This window comes from Belonocnema kinseyi, chromosome 1, assembly GCF_010883055.1.
Source record: "Belonocnema kinseyi isolate 2016_QV_RU_SX_M_011 chromosome 1, B_treatae_v1, whole genome shotgun sequence".
NCBI classification, from domain to species: Eukaryota; Metazoa; Arthropoda; class Insecta; order Hymenoptera; family Cynipidae; genus Belonocnema; species Belonocnema kinseyi.
Genome location: NC_046657.1, coordinates 92,368,483 through 92,389,070, shown reverse-complemented (window position 1 = coordinate 92,389,070; position 20,588 = coordinate 92,368,483). Strand labels below are relative to the sequence as shown.

At 29.1% G+C, this 20,588-nt stretch overlaps 1 protein-coding gene across 3 annotated transcripts in view; it reads left to right on the top strand.

Annotated features, from left to right (window-relative positions):
* Positions 1-20,235, top strand: part of LOC117176084 (DNA topoisomerase 2) — a 35,423-nt gene extending 15,188 nt beyond the window's left edge. For all 3 annotated transcript variants that reach the window (XM_033366113.1, XM_033366104.1, XM_033366122.1), the window contains 11 exons: positions 4,401-4,632; positions 4,753-4,952; positions 5,027-5,162; positions 8,700-8,999; positions 12,042-12,269; positions 12,607-12,795; positions 12,889-13,015; positions 13,102-13,227; positions 13,341-13,457; positions 13,588-13,709; positions 19,286-20,235. In XM_033366113.1, coding sequence (XP_033222004.1) covers positions 4,401-4,632; positions 4,753-4,952; positions 5,027-5,162; positions 8,700-8,999; positions 12,042-12,269; positions 12,607-12,795; positions 12,889-13,015; positions 13,102-13,227; positions 13,341-13,457; positions 13,588-13,709; positions 19,286-19,444 — 1,936 coding nt within the window. In that variant the 3' untranslated portion in view covers positions 19,445-20,235. The remainder of the gene's footprint in view (positions 1-4,400; positions 4,633-4,752; positions 4,953-5,026; positions 5,163-8,699; positions 9,000-12,041; positions 12,270-12,606; positions 12,796-12,888; positions 13,016-13,101; positions 13,228-13,340; positions 13,458-13,587; positions 13,710-19,285) is intronic.
* Positions 20,236-20,588: the final 353 nt, after the last annotated feature.

Genomic DNA, 20,588 nt, shown 5'->3' with positions numbered 1-20,588 from the left:
TTTTTTTTTAATTACACTATAAAATTTAATAGCAATGTTTCTTCATTCCGAGTGTTGCACCATTCCGAATTTTCGGGAAGACTAGACGCAGCATTTTTCATATGTAAAAGTAGCTTTATATTTATTTATTCATTTTACATGTATGTCTTTTCAGACTTTTACATTTGTTTCCCCTTTCCCCACTTAAAGCTAAAATACAATATTTGTGAGTATCAATAAAAATATTATGTTAACAATTTTATTACTAATAACATATTAATTTAAATAGAGTTTCAGACCCCTTAGAACTACTATAACAGTGTCGTATCTTTTTTATGTTCCTAATAATACTTTGGCATAACATTTAAATAAGAAAGTCACAAAATTATATGCGGCGCCTATCACCCAAATATCTTTAACATCTATTCCAGCAGTGAAGGAGGCTGATATTCTGATATTGAGGTTGCCCCACCCCATAAGCCTAAAAGTAGTTTTATATTACTGTGTTTAACTATTTTGTTCAAAATTCCTTTTTTTAAATAATTTTTTAAATTAGAATTTGAATATTCCATTTTGTTGTTGAAAATTGATCGTTTTTGGTAGAAAACTAGTCTTTTTCTTGAAAATTCAAAACTTTTTTACTTTATTTACAATTTTTTCTCCCTCGAATTAAAATTTTTTCTTTATTTATGGTGAATTTCATGAATTCTTCTCAAAACATGCAATTATTTTTAACTATTCCCAAATTCAGCAAATTTGGTCAACGACAGGTGAAATGCTTCTGAATTAAGATGCACTCTTTTTTTTTCATTCTGTAGAAGATTTTGAATTTAAATTTTTAAAACTTTTGAATTCTTCTGAAATCTATAAAATTAACGTTGCATTATTGTCAATACCTTCAAGTCTTTTGAATGCTGCAGAATTCTCTCGATTTCTTAGAATCCTGCAGATTTAAAAAATGAGTGCATCTTAGTTTATTGGTAGTTCACCGTCGAACAAAGTTGATGAATTTGGAAATATAGTTGAAAAAAATGTCATGTTTTGAAAAGAATTCTGAAAATTTTAAAAAAATCAAATTATAACCTAAAATTTTCAAAAGCATTCAAAAATCTTTAAAACCATTCAAAAGATTACAAATGAATGTTAAGAAATCGAGAAAATTCTGCAGAATTCAAAAGACTTGAAGAAATTTATAATAATTCAATCTGAAGTATAAAAGTTTTTTGAAAGAATTAAAAAGTGTTCAAAAATTTAAAAGATTTCAAATGTATTCAAAGACTTCTGCAGAATTATGTAAAATTAAAAGAAACGTATGGATCATAATCCACTATTAGTTCAACCATTGCCCAGTGTTAATGAATTTGGAAATAGTTTAAAAAGAATTCCATGAATTCTAAAGATTTTAGAAGAAATCAGACAGTTTTAATGGAATTCAAAGTGTTCTACAGAATTCTGCAAAATTAAAAAAGATAGAGTGCATCTTAATTCAGTATTAGTTCACCGTCTACCAAAGTTGATGAATTTCGATATATTTGCAAAAAATTTCATGCTTTCAGAAGATTAAGAGGATTCAAAAAATTTGATTGAATTCTACATTAATCAGGATTTGAAGTTCATTTTTTATTTCTTGGCATTTTCAAGAGCTTTAAAAAATTGCAAGGGATTTCAAATGATTTTGAAAGATTTCATATATTTTAGGATATTTTCAAAGATTGCCAGACATTCTTAATTAATTTCAATAGTTCGAAGGGATTTTAAAAAGACTTTTAAATGTTTTAGGGTATTTTAAAAGATTTCCTGAATTTGAATTTTTGAAAAGCAACCACGTTTAAATTGCGAAATTGAATTGAAGAGATTTTCAAATATTTTTGCGATTCATTTGGAATTTGCCCTGAATTCGTATTCATTTATCCTGAATTCTTCTAAATTTACTCAATGCAATGTATTTTTAAAGAGGTTTTGTTTAATTCATATTGAAATCTAAAACTCACCTTAAATTGGTTCCAAATTATTTGAATTATTTTTTGGTTATAATTTAGTATGGTTTCAAAGATTTGAAATTTTTTGAATTTCGCATGGATACTAAGTATTCAATCATAGGAAAAGCCATAAAAGTTTCGCGCCCCAAAAAAACTTTTACGGGGGTAGCAGCGTTTTGAATGTCAAAAAGGTCCAAATTGGAGCCTTCGGCCCTTCTAGTGTTAAAGTCTTTCAACCCAACCTTGAATTCTTTGGCATTTTATAAAATTTTTTGAATTTCCTTAAATTTTTCTAAACTCATTTCAAATTGTCTTCAACTCATTTGAATTTTTATGGAATTAATTTTAATTATTTAGAATTTTTGTGTAGTCTTCAATTTATCCTGAATTTGTTACCCTTATAAAAGTACCCCCCAAGGGTCTCCAAAAGTAGATCCTGTATCTACTAGCGGTCCGAGGCCAGTAGGTCGGATCTACTCGGCTCTGACGCTAAAATTTGAATGTTCACGGTAAAATTGAGAATAACGAAATAAAATAATCAATGTTTAGTTTTTGTTACTATAACAATAATAAATGAAATAATCAACGCAATTTTAATTAACTAAATGTCAATTTCTTCATAAATAATTTAAAAATTTTATTTTTAAATTAAGATTTAAGTTTACCAAAAACATATCTTAATTTTATAATTATTATATTTACATAAACAATTATATCCCAATAAAATAAAGTAATTTAAAATAATAATCCTGATATTAAAAACAATCAATTTTTAAATCTATAATAAACAATTTTTGAATATTAAGAGTTTATAAAAACTGTTATTCCTTTACGACGCAGTGGGACGTATACGTCCCACCTACTTCTCCTAAGTTTTTATTGTATTTCTAGTTCGCGTTGACATATAAATACTAATGCTATTTTTTAATAAACTCTTGGGGATGTAAGGAGTACAACTAGCACAAAAAAATATGTGAATTTGTTAATTATTCATTAGTTATAAACAATTAAAACTCGAAAATCTTGTTTTTCTTTACAATAAATTCGGCTGTGTCTAAACTACAAGTCATAGAGATCTAAAAATTTGTTTGCAAATATCTCAAACATTGAATTCAACATTATATTTTTTACAGAATTTTTCGTAGGTCAGTTTTTTCAAAAAAAAAAATTTTCAGAATATGCAAAAATAGAGTTTTCTATTATGTTTGTCTATAAAAGATTCTGAGAGACAGAGATAACTTCTCAATGAGCATAAAACTCGATTATGTGGTTTTTGGGGTCACTGATTACGATTCTTGTGTTAGAATTTAAAAATTCAAAATAGCGGCTACATAATGGCAGCCATTTTTACGAAATTTGTGAATTTTGTTAAAATGAGCATAAAACTCGATTTAGGGGGGGGGGGGGGGGGGGGGGGGGGTCACTGATTAGGATTCTGGTGTCAGAATTAAAAAATTCTAAATGGCACCTACAAAATAGCAACTATTTGTTACGAAATTGGCCAATTTTCTTACAGTCAGTATAAAACTCGATTTACGGGGTTTTTTGGGCCGTTGATTACGATTCTGATATATCTATATAAGAAGACGTTCTGCGCACTCTTGTTACCTTCATTGATCACAAACTTTAACGTTAATAAAAGGGAATTTAAAGGTATTTAGACAAATACATTTGCCATATTGGAACCGCCATTTTGAATTTTACAATTCTGACATCAGAATCGGAATCAGCGACCCCAAAAAGCTATATAAAGCTAAAAATAACAATATAATGAATGAAAAAAAAAATTCTCGTCTCAAAGGGGTTAAATGGGCCTAGATAATTTATAACATTATCAAAACTAGCAGATAAACAAAAAATAAATAAATTACAATTAAAACTCCTCGGAAAAGATACTTGACAGAGGTTATGTATAACCTAAGATCTTTAAAACTAACAAATTTGTAATACTGTTAATTTAAATAATTGGAAATTTGTACTAATTTCTAGCAGTGACTAAATTCCTATAACATGAGGCCTTCGGACTCATCACCTTATTAAACTATTTTTCACATTTTTGAAACAATGACACTATTTTTCTATTTCAAAAAAATTGCACGAAATACATTATTTTCAAATAAAAAAAGTCAAATTTTCAACTAAACAAAATAATTTTCCACAAAATACATAAACTTTTATCCAAATAGTTGAATTTTCAACTAAAATAAATTTCTATAACAAAGGGCGAATCAAAAAAAACAAAGGCCGGCGTCTGTCTTTTGTTTCATAAGTTTACAGTGAATAAACTTTAATATAAACTTTAATCGTTTTTCTACCCTTAAACCTTCTCTAGGGTATCGGTGTCATCTTGTGATAAAATTTCATTAATTTGGGCATTGTATGGAAATTGTGTAATTTTGCTTCTTATGAAAAATTGATTTTTTTTTTTAATTACGATTACAGTCCTCTAGCGCGTTTTATCTTCCACAAACACGACGATGCTCTACTGAGACCCGAATATGATGACAACCAGAAAATCGAACCGGTGTACTACGTGCCAATCATACCAATGGTGCTAGTGAACGGTGCTGATGGTATTGGAACTGGTTGGATGACAAAAATTCCAAACTTTAATCCACGTGAAATCATAGATAATCTGTTCAGAATGATGGATGGCGGAGAGCCCAAGCCAATGGTACGATCATTGCCACTTTTCCTAATGCGGTTGTAGAACCGACCTTAAAAAACAAATTTTTTACTTGAAAAAAAGTTTTAGTTTGTTGGCCTTATACATTCTCATGGATTTGGTTTGCAGATTCCTTTTTACAAAAACTTTAAAGGAACCATAGAGAGCTGTGGAGATTATCGATACGTAATCAGTGGTGAGATCTCAGTTATTGGACCCGATAAGGTAGAAATAACTGAGCTTCCTATTGGAACTTGGACACAAGTCTACAAAGAATCCGTTCTAGATCCAATGTTGCACGGAACTGATAAAACCCCATCTGTAATTACGTACGTATGAGTCAAAAAATGTACATTTCTCAATATTATTTTCGAATGGTATAGATAATCTTAAATTTTCACAGGGATTATAAGGAATACAACACGGACACAACCGTCCACTTCATTGTAACAATGAATCGCGATAAGTTAGTTGAATTCGAAAGAGATGGTCTGCACAAAATCTTCAAACTACAAAGTACCATGACAATTACATCGATGGTATGTAATTACTTTCTGTTTCTCAATATTTTCGCTATTTTCGCTGCTGAATCGGATAATGACCCGGTATTTTAAAAATTTTTATAATTAAGACTTGACCATTTCCAATTTCAGTGGGAAGTTGTACATTTGTTGTTTCAAAGTATTTTGAATTATTGAAGACTGTCAAAAATTGACTTTAAATACAGGAATACTTATCATTGTGCTGTAATTTAACTAAAATGCAATTGTGTTAAAACCATAACCGTGAAATTGTAGTGTATTACAGTGGTGATCAATTTCCTTTTTTTTTGTGCCCAACAGTAGTTAATGATGTAGTTACAGTTTTTGGTAAAGAATAATGAATATAAAAAGAAGAACTAAAAAAGCAGTATTTTTTGTGTATATTAACTGCGCATTTTTTTGGAAAAAGGTTAACATGTGATTAAAATTTTTTCAGCTTGAATCAAAGGAACTTGCCATTCTTTTTTATCGTGTAAAAAATTTAATGTTGTGCAAGATCTGAAAATTGCTCCAAATAGGTCACATTCGCAAGATGGAAAACTAATTTTAAATTATTGTTCACTACAAAAACTCTACCTGCAAAAAATTCAACGTAATTTTTTCACCCATATGAAAATTGTTTAAAATTGTCCAAAATTTGAGGATTTACTGCTGTTGGGCGAATACAATTTCTACCCACTATTAGAATTCGCTACTCAAAAACGAGTTTTTTCACCCACTCTGCTATTACAGGGAGATAAGAAATATTTGAAATTATACAATTTTTCAATGTTTATTTTATGTCTGCCAATGAGCCACTTTTGGTTCCTTTTGTTTATAAATCACGTTTAGTCCCATTCTCAAAATAAGTTTAGAATTTCAGCATTTAAATTGTAAAATTTATATATCAAGGTCTTCGGAGAATGTGATACTTAGCATATATTGGCCTTATCAGTTTCCCGGATTTTGTCCTACGATAATTAATATGTTTAGCTGATAATCTGAGGAGTGGTTAGAAAAAATGAAAGCGGACGTACGGGCATTCTTTATTTTTGAAGAATTATAGATGTATACGACTTTTAAAACAGGAATAAAAGGTTTATTATTGTGGAGAAACCACCCGGGAAAATGATACGGTTCATATGATGAGATTCACATGCCCGTGACTTAATAGTTAATGAATTTTTATTTCATAGTGTTAAAATTTAAATCATTTTATGCCAAAATTGGATAAATTAGATAATTTCAAATCTGTATTACTTGAAATTCAACCACTGTTAATTGAAGTCTTCTAGATCCAATAATACTCAATAATTTCTCATTCAAATTGTTTAAATTTGGTCATTTTTAATTAGGAGCGCCTGAGTTTAAACAAATGTGAATTGAATTGAAATGTATTGCCCTATTTTAATGTGTAATCATTCATATGTGTAGTTAAATAATTTTTGGTTACTGTCGCTAAAATTTAATCATTACAGTTTGATAGAGAAGAATGGCTATTAGTGGGTCGCGTAATTGTTAAAAATTGTACAATTTCTTATTGAAAGCCTTAATAGTTCATAAATAAATTGAAAACTTACAAAAATTATATATTTCAGTTAGAAAAATCATAATTGAGTAAATATTAATAATTTACAATTATTCCGCATAATATTAGTTAATTTGGAGATTCTTATTTGAATGATTCCAATTATAAAATGTTCTATTATTTTTGAAGTTCTTTTAAATTTGTTACCAATATTTATTTTTGTCCTGACAATTTATACATTCAGTAAAAAATAATCAAACATATTCCTCAAAATGTTAGAATGAACTGCTACAAAATTCGTCATTTTTAAACATTTTAAAACTTTCCGAATATCTTTTACAGCATTGTATTATTAAAATTTCTTACATTAAAAAAAGTAATGTTTTTGCACATTTTTAATACTTTTGAGAATAAAGTTCATAACTTTATTAGCGATTTTATTTGATAACTTATGAATATTTTAATGTCCCGCATTTCATTCCGCAGTATTATTTTAGTGATATGTTAAAAATATTGTTTATAAGACACAACCTTGCCGTTTAATTGATTATTTATTTTTAAAAAGTTGTTCAAAGTAGTTTATTGAAACCTCCAATTCTAACCTCAAAGTTTCCCAACTGCTTAGGTAAGTAATGTAATAAAGTATCTAATAAATATAATTTTTCAACAAAAATTAGTAAGTGTGCATTAAAATTAAATATTACAGATTTATATGAAATATTTATAATATTAATATTATCGATTTACTTTTTAAGATAAATTAAGTAAATTAACTTTCTGTTGAAAATTTATATTTTCAAATTAAAAATATAACTGTTTTGAAGAAAACTTATCTTTTTTACTTGAAAATTCCACAGTAGGGATAAAAAAATTTTATTTCTTGACTGAAAAATGTTTTTTTATAATTCGTCTGATTTCAATGTGTAATTAAAATCCTTTTTGGTTAAAATATCAAGTATTATATTGTTTTATCAAAATCTAACTTTTTTGGGCAACCTGATACTTCAATTTTCTAACAAACTCTTATATTCTTAAATAACAAAGACTAATTTTCTACCAAAAAATATTAATTCTTATACAAAAATAGTTGATATTTCAAACGAAAAATATGCAAAGAAAAATGTAATTTATAATTAAAATGATAAATTTTCGAACCAAAAAGACGAACTTCCAACAAAATAGTTGAAATATTAATGAAAACAGATTTTTCAGTCAATAATATTTTCAAGCAAATAATAAAATTTGTGACTAAAAAATCATTTAAATTGTTTCAATACATTTTTCAATTTATGTATTAACTTGAATTAAGATGAATTCTAATTCAAAATTTACTACGAAACAGTTTAATTTACAAGTAAATCGATAATATTAGTCTATAATATTAAATTTAAATGCATATTTACTAATTTTATTTAAAAAATTTAATTTATGAGTTATTAAATCACTTACCTAAGCAGTTGGCAAAATTTGTGGTTAGAATTAGAGGTTTCAATAAACTACTTTAAACAGCTTCTTTAGAATAAATAATTAAACGGTAATCAGGATCCATTCTTACTTTTTCATGTATTCTGTAATAAATAATAAGTAAATTGTGCCATTTTATTTTGATAAACCGCATTAGATTTTCCTTGTCCCAGTATTGGCTTCTTTGGTGTCCCTCTTAAGGATATGTTCCAAAATTCCAAATTCCAAAAATATGTTCCAAGATTTGGGCGATCTGACTAGCTTTAAAAATATCCATTTATATTAATTTACTATAAAATCACTAATGTATTTTTTGTTCTAATCAATCAAATAATGTCTTAGCCACTTATTATAATGGTTCTTGTACCAAAAATGCCAATTGCCCACTTTAAAATTTTGTTGATGTGGGTTAGCTTTTCCTAACTGACCCAGTAATGGTCAGTTTACCTTACATAAATGGTCGGGGAATTATAGGACCTTTTTTTTTTAGTCTTAAGTGACTATCCTATATTATCTGCGAAGATTGAAATGCATATAATTAAACTAATTTTATCCTCTTCCAGTGTGCTTTCGATGAAAATCAGGTTCTGCAAAGGTACGATAGTGCTATTCAGTTCCTTAGAAATTTCTACAAAGTTAGGTTGGAGATGTACCATAAGAGGAAGGACTACTTGGAAGGTATCTTACAAGCGGAAGCTTCAAAACTCTCGAATCAGAGTAGATTTATTCTCGAGAAGTGTGACGGTACGTTAGTCATCGAAAATAAAAAGAAGAAAGACATGATAGCGGAACTGGTGAAACGAAAGTACGATTCCGACCCGATCATCGCATGGAAGTTGACCCAAAACAGAGATGAGATTCTGGTTAGTATTATTATGCATTTTTTTTTTATTTTGTCACTATAAATTCTCTTCTTAACCGTGTCTGTAATGTTACGCTGCGTATCGCGTGCAATAATGTAAGTCGAATATTAGTAGCGCCCGTAGGTCCTTTTCAAATAACTTCGGATTTCGAATTCGAAAAACGTACTTTTTTGTCGGCAATTCTTATGGTACAACTATTATAGGTGAAGAGCACCAGTTATTGGCATCTTGCGAGTCATTTCTATAAGAGAAATTATAAATAACTGCCAGGAATCATACATTTTATTTTTAAAAAAATTAAAAAATTCGAATTCCGGTCTTTAAATATTATTAGTCAGGGAAGCCATCCTGTTAAAATGTCACTGCTAATAATTGAAATCTGCGACTTTATTACTGGATCTACGCGGGAATTTTATAGAAGGCAAAAGTATTTTAAATCACGCGTGCTGATTTTAAAACCTGATTTATTATGTTTATTATGGAATTCTATATAAAAAGCAGAATTCGATACTTGCCTGTTTGAAAAAAAAATCACTCTTGGAGTGATCGTCTAAAACGACAACTCTAGCGTTAGTTTTCTAAAAGAACCACTCCGTTTTTTTAGTTGGCCCCTTATTTTATTACACATAATTACACGGCAAATAGCAGATAAATGTAGTATTTATTTCTCTCCAATTTAATATATTAACTTGAAATATTTAGAATTCGCGGAATTCAAAAAGTTAAATGAATTCTCGGAGTTCACGGAATAGAAGAAAATTACGGAATTGAAGCAATTTACGGGATGGACGGAATTCCGTAAGTTTACATAATTCACGGAATTCCTTGAATTACGTGAGTACCTTGATATACGTGAATTCGGTTAATTTATTAAATTTCGCGAGTTTCGTGAATTCCTTGATTTTTTTTCGCATTGCGTGAATTCTGTGAATTCTTTGAATTTCGTAAATTTCTTGAAATATTTAACATTCAGGTATCAAATTGTCAGCCTACTAAGAAAATTCGTACTAAAAACATGCCTCTATTTTTCCTGGATATGTTTATTCTCAACTTTTAGTTTCTTCATGCTTCATGGAAGTGACTGAAAATAATTGAAATTTCGTTAAATAAAAGTTTAAATATCCTCTTTAAAATGGGACCAAGAACATAATGTGTATATATACCAGTATGTTATTTTTAATTGCGAGAGAAGTTTTTTATATGAAATTCCGTAAATATATTGAATAAACCACGTTTTAAGCCAACCATTAGTTCTCGTAACCTACGCCCTCGAAAAAATCACAAGACTAACATTTCCAAACTGAAACTTTATACTGGTTTAATTCTTTTTTTTTCTAATTTTCATTATTATTTTAATTACTTTAATTTTTAAATCTTAAATTGGAAATTTTTTCCCGAATAAAATAAATCAATTAATAAACATATCTAAAAGTTTCTATTAAAATCCTGATTCTAATTACCTCAAGGTAAAGGCAATATTATGTCGATTTTAAAGATTGTGGTGCAAAAAATGTCTAAATTCGGTGATATTTAAAAGTATTAAGAACGATGTGCTTACTATTCTTGAAATCCGGTGTACATGTCTTCGTGAAATCTCTCAAGGTGGCCGCTGAACCGGGAATTTTTTTAAACAGGAAAAAACCGAGAAATGACAGTGATTTTTTTTTTACCGGGAATTTTACAAATTTGTAGAAGAAAAATCTGCCTACATTCGATTTCAACAGTTTTTAAATAATTAGTGTAATCGTTATGTTTTTCAATTATGCTATTATTTAGCTTGCAATGTGTAATTCAAAATTTTTTTACTTTAAAAATTTTCCATTCAAAATTTTTATTTCTAATCGTACATTCTTAATTTAAAGAATTCTTAAATGCTTTCTTAAAGACTTGAACGAATAAAAAATAAAAGCATTTGATGTTGAAAATTTTGGATAAAAAAAATTAATTTTTATTTAATAAATCAATTTTTTAATTTATCTGTACTTTAAGTAATCAAAAGTCAGCAAAAACGATTTGACAACACGATTTAAAACCAGTTAAACATTTAAGAATTTTCAGATTTTAACGTTGAAACTTAAACGGATTCAATTTGAAAGTCTTAGTCATTAAACAAATGTGAACGTGTGACTGAAAGTTTATAAACTATTTTCAACTTTAAAATAACTTTATAATAATATATTCCTAATTAAAGGATTTTATTAAATTTAAAATCTTATATCAGTCTAAAATATTCAATTTTTAACCCATTCAATTTGAAATTTTTAATTAAAAAGAAGATGAATTATTGAATATTTAGCAATATTTGAATTTTTATTTAAGACAAGTAAATTGATACCAAATATTTAAAAGTAAAGAATTTTTAACTGAATTGTTTGGCATAGAAACCGGGAATCGTTAAAATTTCTAAGAGCCTTTAAACTTTGAACGTTACAACTTTAATTGTTGTATTTGAAAAATGCCTAAATTGTAAGCTTAACATTCCTTAAAATTATATAATTTTAAACATTTTAAAGTTCGTTGATTAATTTTTTAATTTAGGGCAGTGAAAATGATAAGGTGGATTTATATTTTTTTTTTATATTGAAAAATGTTGGTACCTTCAATTTTATATGTGTAAATTATTGAGCATTTGAATAAAACATTTTTAAATTTAAAACTTTTAAATGTCAATTTTAAGTTTAAAATTTAATAGCTCAACTTTGAGTACTTTCATTTGCAGCTCAGTTTTTATTACCTCAAGTGGAATTTTTTTAGCTTTTGTGTTCCATTTTTTAAATTTCATTGACCGTGAAAAATGTTTGCGAACCGGGAAATGACCGGGAATTTATTTCGTCGATTGAAACGGCCACCCTGTCTCTAGAAGTCCTTTTAAATCATTTGAAATCCTTTAAAAAATCCCTTTAAGGCCTCATTGGTAAAAGTCTATTGGAGTCGTTTAATTACTAAATATACCAGAGAAATGAAATCCTAAGTTATGTGGGTACGACCTCTTTTAAGTATTTGATGCCTTTTTTAATGCATTCTTTAAACATCAATCATTAGGAGGAGATAACCGAGAATGCCGAAGAGGAAATTTCAGCAGCGGCAGTAGAGAAGGAAAACTTCGATTACCTTCTTGGTATGAGTATGTGGAATTTAACAAAAGAGAAGAAGGACGAGCTGCTGCGTCAAAGAGACGAAAAAATGGCTGAGCTTAAGAGGTTACAAGCACGCACACCAATGTCTCTCTGGAAAGAGGATTTGGACAATTTATTGGCCGAATTAAACAAAGTATGTAGACTTCTTGTAACTGATTATTAAGTAGCCAAAATTTATGAGCTATTACCTTTTTAATATTTCTTCCATCGTTTCTTTCTGTAAAAATTAATAGAGGTTAAGGTAGACGTCCCAGAGACCGTTGTCAAATTTTTAAGGAAATTTGAAAAGATAATGAGAAAATGTGTTCTTTAGTATGTAATGTCAAAAGTTGTTGATTTTTGGAAAATATTTGAAGAAAATTGCCGTCACGATTATAGGGACGTCATATATATATATATATTTTATTTACTAGATTATCGTGAAAAATAAAATAAAATTTTATATAAGTATTTTAATTATTTTGTCACAGATAGAGGAAAAGGAAAAGAAAAATGAAAGCAAGTCCCAAATAGGAATAAAGAAACCTCCACAGAAGTTCTACAGTTCTGATGGAATGCGTCGAGTCGTTCCAATCATCGATACGGAATTAAAGAAGAAAATCGAAAAAGCGGATATCGTTTCAAAGGATAAGAAAGACGGAATAAAGAAACAACCGAAGGTGAGCGAATTTGCTTATTTCGTTAATTTTGTATCGCTTGTGTTGGCTAACAATCTTTTCTATAATTCTTATCAAATAAATTTTTCATTGTAGGTGAAGAAAGAGATCAAGGAGGAGAAAGACGAATTTGATGCATTGGTTGAAAACAATGCTAAAAGTCTGGACGATAGACTTGGAAATTCCCCGGAAAAAATAGAAAAGAAAGCAGGCAAGAAAGGAGGTATGTATCAAAGTTTGCTGAAAATAAATAAAAAGAATTAATATGTTTTCAATACAATGGGTTTTTAATTAACTTTGGTCTTAAAGGTGGTAAGCAAACAACGTTACCCTTCAAACCAATTAAAAAAGGCAAGAAGAAAGATGCCAGCAGTGATGAAAGTGATGATGATATTGATTTCGGAAGTCTTTCACCTCCCCGAGCTCGAACAAAACGTAGGTTCATTTAATTTATTTGAGTGCAAGATAACGTTAAACCAAGCCTAAATCAATTTAATTTTTAAAGTTAGACAGATAATTATATTTTTGCATTGAATTTTATCTTGCAGCCAGTTCAGAAGAATTATTCGACTCTCTGGTTAGTCATTCGCCAGATGAAAAACCATCGAGGGGATCTGTTTTGTCCTCTAGTGAAGATTCACCTGTGAAGCCTACAGCTAAAAAAGGTAAGTAATTTGTGTTCTTAACATTGCATTCTCTGATAAATGTGAATGTTTTTATTTAATTTAAAAATGTAAAAACATCAAATGCATACGTGCTGAATTTTTTAATACAATTTTTGTGCCAATTAAACAGCTGCTTCTAAGAAGAAGCCCGAAAATGGAGGTGGAAAGGGACCTAAGAGACCCAGAAAGAAGAAGGCTGCGAAATCGTCTGGCTCTGAGTCTGACGATATTTTCGAGGTGAAAACCAGCCCTGTAAGTAATGTTATATAATATTCATTAAATTTTCTATGGTTTAAAGCATAAATTTATGGTAAACGCTAATCGTGCATTGTGAGCAGTCTGGGTAATGTTTGAATACAAAATAATCATAATGGTCATTTTACTTGATGAAATTAAAAGCAAAATTAATGGCGTTGCTACATAAAGTTTAATACAATTTTAAGATTTAGACCAGGAAGAAAGGAATTTTTATGAAGTCAGGATTTTGTATTTTATTTTGAAACCCGTGTATTTTTTAAACGTGCATATACGATCTTTGATCGCTAAAAGCGCCACGCCAGAAAACCCCGAAACTTAAATACGGGCAACTTAATTTTGTAATACTTTTAACATAGAATCTTTTATAAAAGGAATAAAACAGTATCTTAGATAAAAACTTAATGTTTTCACATTTATTGATTTATTTTAAGCAATAAAGTGTCTTCTACTACAAAAGATGGCTTTTTAAGGAAATACATGAATTTTTAACAAAATAATTACATTTTTAACACGATGGATGAATTTTCAACCTCAAAAGATAAATTACCAAACAAAAAAGTGTCATAGTTTATATTTCAATAAAAAAAAGTTGAAATTTATACAAAACAAAAGAATTTTAAAACCAAAAAGACGAATTTTCAACAAATAAATATTTTTCACTCAAGAAAAAAGTTTATCTAAATTGTTCAACTTTCAAGCCAAAAGACGAATTATCTCTACAAAAATCGAATTTTAAAACAAAAACTATGACTTCAGCAAAAAATTCATTTTTCATGAAACTGATGCATTTTTTCACGAAAAAAGGAGAATTTTCAATTTAAAAAATTGAAAAGTTACATTTTCAGTTTAAAACTTAACCCCCTACCGCCCACAGTGACATATATGTAACGTTTGGAAGACTTGAGTTTTTTTAAATATGACTTTGAGACGAACAGCAATTTTTAACGCAAGGATTTACAGGAAAGTTAGGACGCTAATGAGCTAGAGTTTTAGTTTTGTATACACTCCGCCATAGAAATAATATTCCTAAATATTTCAAAATTCAGAAAAAAAAAAGAAAGTTTTAAGGGCGGTAGTGGGTCAATTTTAAACGAGAAAAAAGGCTAATGTAGCTAAGCTTTTACCCAAGTATTTCAAAAAAACAGTTCAATTTTCAACCGAACAGTTCCATTTTTATTCCAGAAATATGCAATTTCTTCTAATAGATAAATTAAAAAAACAAAAACAAAAAAACTTTTAAGAAATAGTTACATTTTTATTCATAAAAGATTCCAGTTCACTTTCTAACACCAAAATGAAAATTGAAAACAATAAGTCAATTTTCTGCTAAATAGCCGAATTTTTAACAAAAAGTACGAGTTTTTAACAATATTGTTAAATTTTTAACCAAGCGATTGCAATTTTGTCCAAGAAAAATGAAATTTCTACTAAAACAAGTAAAGTTTTTAATAAAAAAGACAAGTTTAAAAAAGGGTTAAATTTTCATCAAAAAATATTTCAATTAACTTTTCAACACAAAAATACGAATCTTATACAAAAAGTAAATTGTATAGGAAATCGTTGAATTTTCAACAAAACAGTTGCATTTTAATCCAAGAAAGATGCAATATTGCTACTAAAAAAGATGAACTTTTAATTAAAAAAGACAAATTCTCAGAAAAAATATTTTTGATCAAAAATGATTTCAATTGATTTATCAGCAACAAAATATTAATTTTAAACAAAAGGTTGATGTTCTATGAAAAGACCTGAATGTTTAACTGAAAAAGACGAACTTTTAACAACAGTTTAATTTTCAACCAAAAACAGTGTCTTTTTAAGAAAATTTTCGACCAAATAATAAAATTTATAACAAAAAGATAATCTTCAGGAGAAAGTTTTTGTAAATTTTCGAAAATTACGTACACGAGTAAAAGCCCCCCCCCCCCCCCCCCCCGAGCTGTTATTTTAATTTAAGTACGGTTCCTTAGATGATAGAATTAAGGATAATTAATTGGAATATACGTTTACTTGTGAGTAAGACTACTTCAGACAATAATTTTCACATATAAACTTGCAATACAGGCGATAAATTCATCTCTGATAATATGTTCGAAATGTCATTGTGACATAGAAGAGGGTCCTTTTTACATTTTGATTGATCTTAAAATTCTTTCATTGTCATGTGTTATGATATTTATGTGTCTCAAATTCTTAGTATTTTTAATGTTATTTGTCCATATCAATGAGAAAGTACGCTCGCACTAATAAAATGTCTCTGGCGTATCGTGCAAGGCATCTTTCAAAATAAGTTTAAATTAAGGGCATGTGATGCTTAGAGAATTATCGATTTTACCAGTTTTAGATTTCCTCTGCTTTTTTTCCCAGAATAATAAATACTTTGTCTTAAAGATTTAAGGCATGATAGCGAACATGCTAACGGACGTCCCGGCACACATTTTGTGGGTTTATTTTAAAAACATTTAATTTAGCTAAATTTGATTAATTTGTGGAGTGCTTAGGCATAGTATCAATTTTATCAGTGTTAGATTCCTTTGGTGTTTTTCCTGCAATAATAAATTTTTTGTCTTCCATACTTGGCGAATGATAGCGAACATGATGACGGACGTCCCTGCACATTTTTTTGTGGTTTAATTTGAAAAAATTTAATTTTACTACATTTGACGTGTGCACATTACAATTTTTTTGTTAGCCCTCAAAAAAGAGTCCGGGGGAGCTGTACCCAATTGACCACACGACATGCCTTAATCAAATACATTATATAGTGTGGTACAAAACAGCGTTTGATAGTTTTTTTTATATCCATTTTGATACCTCACCACTTTTGTTATCATTGACACTTTGATTTCCACTTTGAAATCGAGCTGAAATGGTGGGGAACAGACATTGTACAAGTGCGCGCACTAATTCCACCTTGGCGCGCGCTGCTTTCGCACATGTACAAAGTCTGTTCCCGACCATTTCAAGGTCATGGCGTCTATTTTTGTTTTGTCCTTTTTACTCCGAAAGGGCAAGAACCAAGCTTTCATTTCGTCCATCTTAGAAGCTTCTATTAGCTAGCGTTACATTTTTACACGTCCTCAAAAATGGCAAAAAAACACGTTTCTTTAAAACTGTTTGACCCCGTTTTTCTCGAAAACTAGAGCCGACTCCCAACTTCCGTCTCCGTATTCAGATTCTACAGGAGCAAAACCTATTGAAAACAGTTATCATTTATCAAGTGTCAAAATCCATATCGGACAACAGCATCCAAAAACAAATCACTATTTTCACCAAAAAACCAATCGTTAAAACTTCAAGTGGGGAAGCGCACACTTTTATGTAGTGTATAATTCATGGCGCATTGTGCTATTCCCTAAACAGGCATACGAAGAAGTTATTGAACAGAAAATCACTTACTTTTATAAATATTATATTAATTGCCCACGAAAAACACAGTGTTCGCTATTCTCACATCAACAATTGACAGTTTGAGATTCAAAATATCACAGTGGGAGTCCGATGTATGAACTTTATCGGGCCTCTGTTTCTCTCTCTCTCTCTCTCTCTCTGCCTCACTCCTCTCTCTCGGACGATTCTAATACTTTCTCAATCATAAATTATGAGATTGTACAAAATTTCCAAACACAATTTTGAAGGATTGTATAATTAAAACTTAACGATGTCAATTTTGGATTGAAGCTTTTTAATTTATTTAAAATTTTCAAATATAATTGTAAATTCTTAGATTTATAATTAGACGACACGAATAAAATGAAAATATTTTGAATCGAGTAATATTTGACTGTTAATTTAAAGTGGACAATTTTTATATGAGGTTTTCAAAATAAAAGAATGTAATATGAACGCGTTTTAAATTGTATGTATGAAATCTGTGGAAATAGAAATCAAAACTGTCGATCAAGTTAACTCTTCAAATAACAGAAAATAATTAACGTCATTATTGGCAGGATAGAAAAATAAATTTCTAAAATTAAAAAATTATATTTTTTCTGAAAAAATATCTTCTAAGGTCCCATTGAATTCTCTGAATTATTTTCAGTAATTTTTACCATAATTTCTTCAAGTACAATAGTCAATGTTAATAATAACTAGTTTAACCCTGAGTGACCACACTTCTGTGGAGTAACATGCTGACCACACTTGGGTCCAAAGGACCCAGGCGACAAAAATCACTACAAAAAAATCTATTGTAAAATGATTTGATGAAACAAATCAATCCTTTCTTCGACCGTTAATACTTATTGATTTCAAATCATAGATGTCAATTTCTGTTCGTCCGTCCTAACCTACGCCAATTTTTTTTTCTCGTACAATTTTAAAAAATGTAGTTGTAATCGATTGAAGTCTCGGAAAAAAAAAAAATTTTGGAGACTTCTAAAAATGACTAAATTTTAATTAATTTTCTTAAAACAATTGACTGAAATGTTACTTTTTTTTTTACTAAAAATTGATCTGTTTGACTATTTTAAACTATCATCAACTCAGGTTTAAGAACCTTTGAAAAAGGTACGCATGTGTACCGAAACGTCAGGAAGTTTCAAAAGGAGTTTTTTCTATTAAATAAATATCTGAGTTTCGAAGTTTTTTTGACTCATATTTATTTTTTCGATTTACGATTGGACCGTAAGACATAAATAATTTGAAATCTACGATTTGAAATCAATAAAAAAAAAAAATCTATCGAATATTTTTACTTGAAAATTTTTTTAGAACTTTTCAAGAAGTAACATTGAAAGGTAATGTAGGTCATATTGCCAAAAATTACATTTAAATATACTTTTTAAAATGTTGAAGTCCAAAAAGTAGAAAAAAAGACTTTTCATTTAAAAATTCATAAATTTTTTAATTGTCGATATTAAGGGCTAAAAATTTAGTTATATCTTCTCCAGATGTACCACTTTGAAAAAATATATATTAGTTCAGCGGATTATTCAAAAAGTAAATTTACTTTGAAGAATGAATGACGGCAAAAAGGGAAAAAATAAATCGTGCATTTTTGTCAAAATACTCTTATTGTATTACTTGTTATAAAAAATAATTTTAAAAAATATTTATGAATTCTTGAAATTAAACATAGTAGGCATAAAATTAAGGCAAAATAAAGTGATCTTCCTTTTATTGTATGTTACTGCAATCATTACACATGGAGACGCTGTGCTTTTGGAAAACAGCATGGCGTGAAACCGTATCTTCTAAAAAAATTTCGACATTGACAAATACACTTTCTAGACTTTATTATTTAATCTGAAGTCAATATACACTAAAATAAAAACTGACTCCAAAAATCACTTTCGAACGTACTGACCACACTTGGGTCCATAGGATCCAACTCAATTTTTAAAAAGCTGCTAACAATAAACTAATAGTCCCAGTGTCATGCTAAACGTCCTAAAGCGTAGTTAAACTCTTCAACTATCGATGAATGTTGCAATAGACCTGCTCCCTTTGCATTAATCTACTTAAAATTTCATTGCGAAAGACCTCTGGGTCCCGAAGACCCATGTGTGGTCACTAAGGGTTAATGTTTGTATTGAGAAATGTAAACGGAATTTTTGTATTAATTGCAGGTGAAGAAACGCAAAAAGAAGTCTGAATCCGAAGATGAAAATATGTCAGATAGTTCACCACCACCGCGCACAACCGCGAGACGTGCTGCTCGAAAGCCAGTCTCGTATGCACTCAAGTCTGATGACGAGTCATCTGAATCAGAGTTAGAATTAATGTAAGAGCATTACCATAGATGTGCAGAGTGCAAAGGACCTAATGAGGCAATGTTCAATTGGCATTCCACTTCACAATTTCGCACTTGAGGGACGTTCACCTAGATTGATTTGCCCAGTTAATATTTCTAATTCATATGTGTATTAACGGAAGTACACTTACTAGGCAAGTAACTTACCGAAACAGTATGTAAAGTTTTACAGTTTTACTCAATATGTAAAAAAAGAGATAAATACGACGTCTCTTATTGCGGATAAACTTTTACAATTGTTCATAATGCGCTTGAACTTTAGAACATTACGATTGTACTAACAGGTCATTATAGTGAATCGATAAGATGAGTAATCGTCATCATAATCATCGTTTGATAATTAATTTTAGCGTTTTTATGCATTTTTTAGATTCAGATTCGATGGTCGATTATAGTTATACACTGCTGATAGTGATTTTTTAATGTCGCTTCTTAACTATCTGCGTCGTTACATATTTAATTTGACGAGGTTTTCGGTTCGAGCCGTTGTGAACTCGATCTTATTATTATTTTTATTATTATTGCATAGAAAAACTCAAACGCAATTTAAAAAGATCTCATACGTGAATTCTCTTTTTCTACTATATAATTAGAGATTAGGCATTATTTATTTGCCTTAATTATCATTTGATTCGTTTTTTTCCCAACGATGAGATTAATTTCACGATTGTCAAAACATATTGTATTACAATATTAACGGTCTTACTTAATGACCGAAGAAAGCTCGAAATTATAATTAATAAATGTGTTTGTAAGGAACCGTTATATTTTTTATTCTTATTTAAATAGAACATTGTCCAAAATCATTCATTTTAATTTTATCTAGAAATAATTATTTTCGGTATTATTATATTTTAGTAAGCAATCGGTTGTTCCCAATGCAATTGATGTGGAAATTGAGTCTTTTTGAGGTCACTACCCGAGATCAAATTCAATAGTGTCTCAAATTCGGGATGGCCACTCGATAGGGAATCCGGAAAATTACAGAAGTTCTTTTTGATCGAGAATATTTTAATCCGTTAGTTTTACAATTAGTAGAAAATCTAATCTAATCGCATTTTTCACTTAATAACATATGTAATAATGTGAGATAAATCAAGTTCGTTTCTAAATTCGTT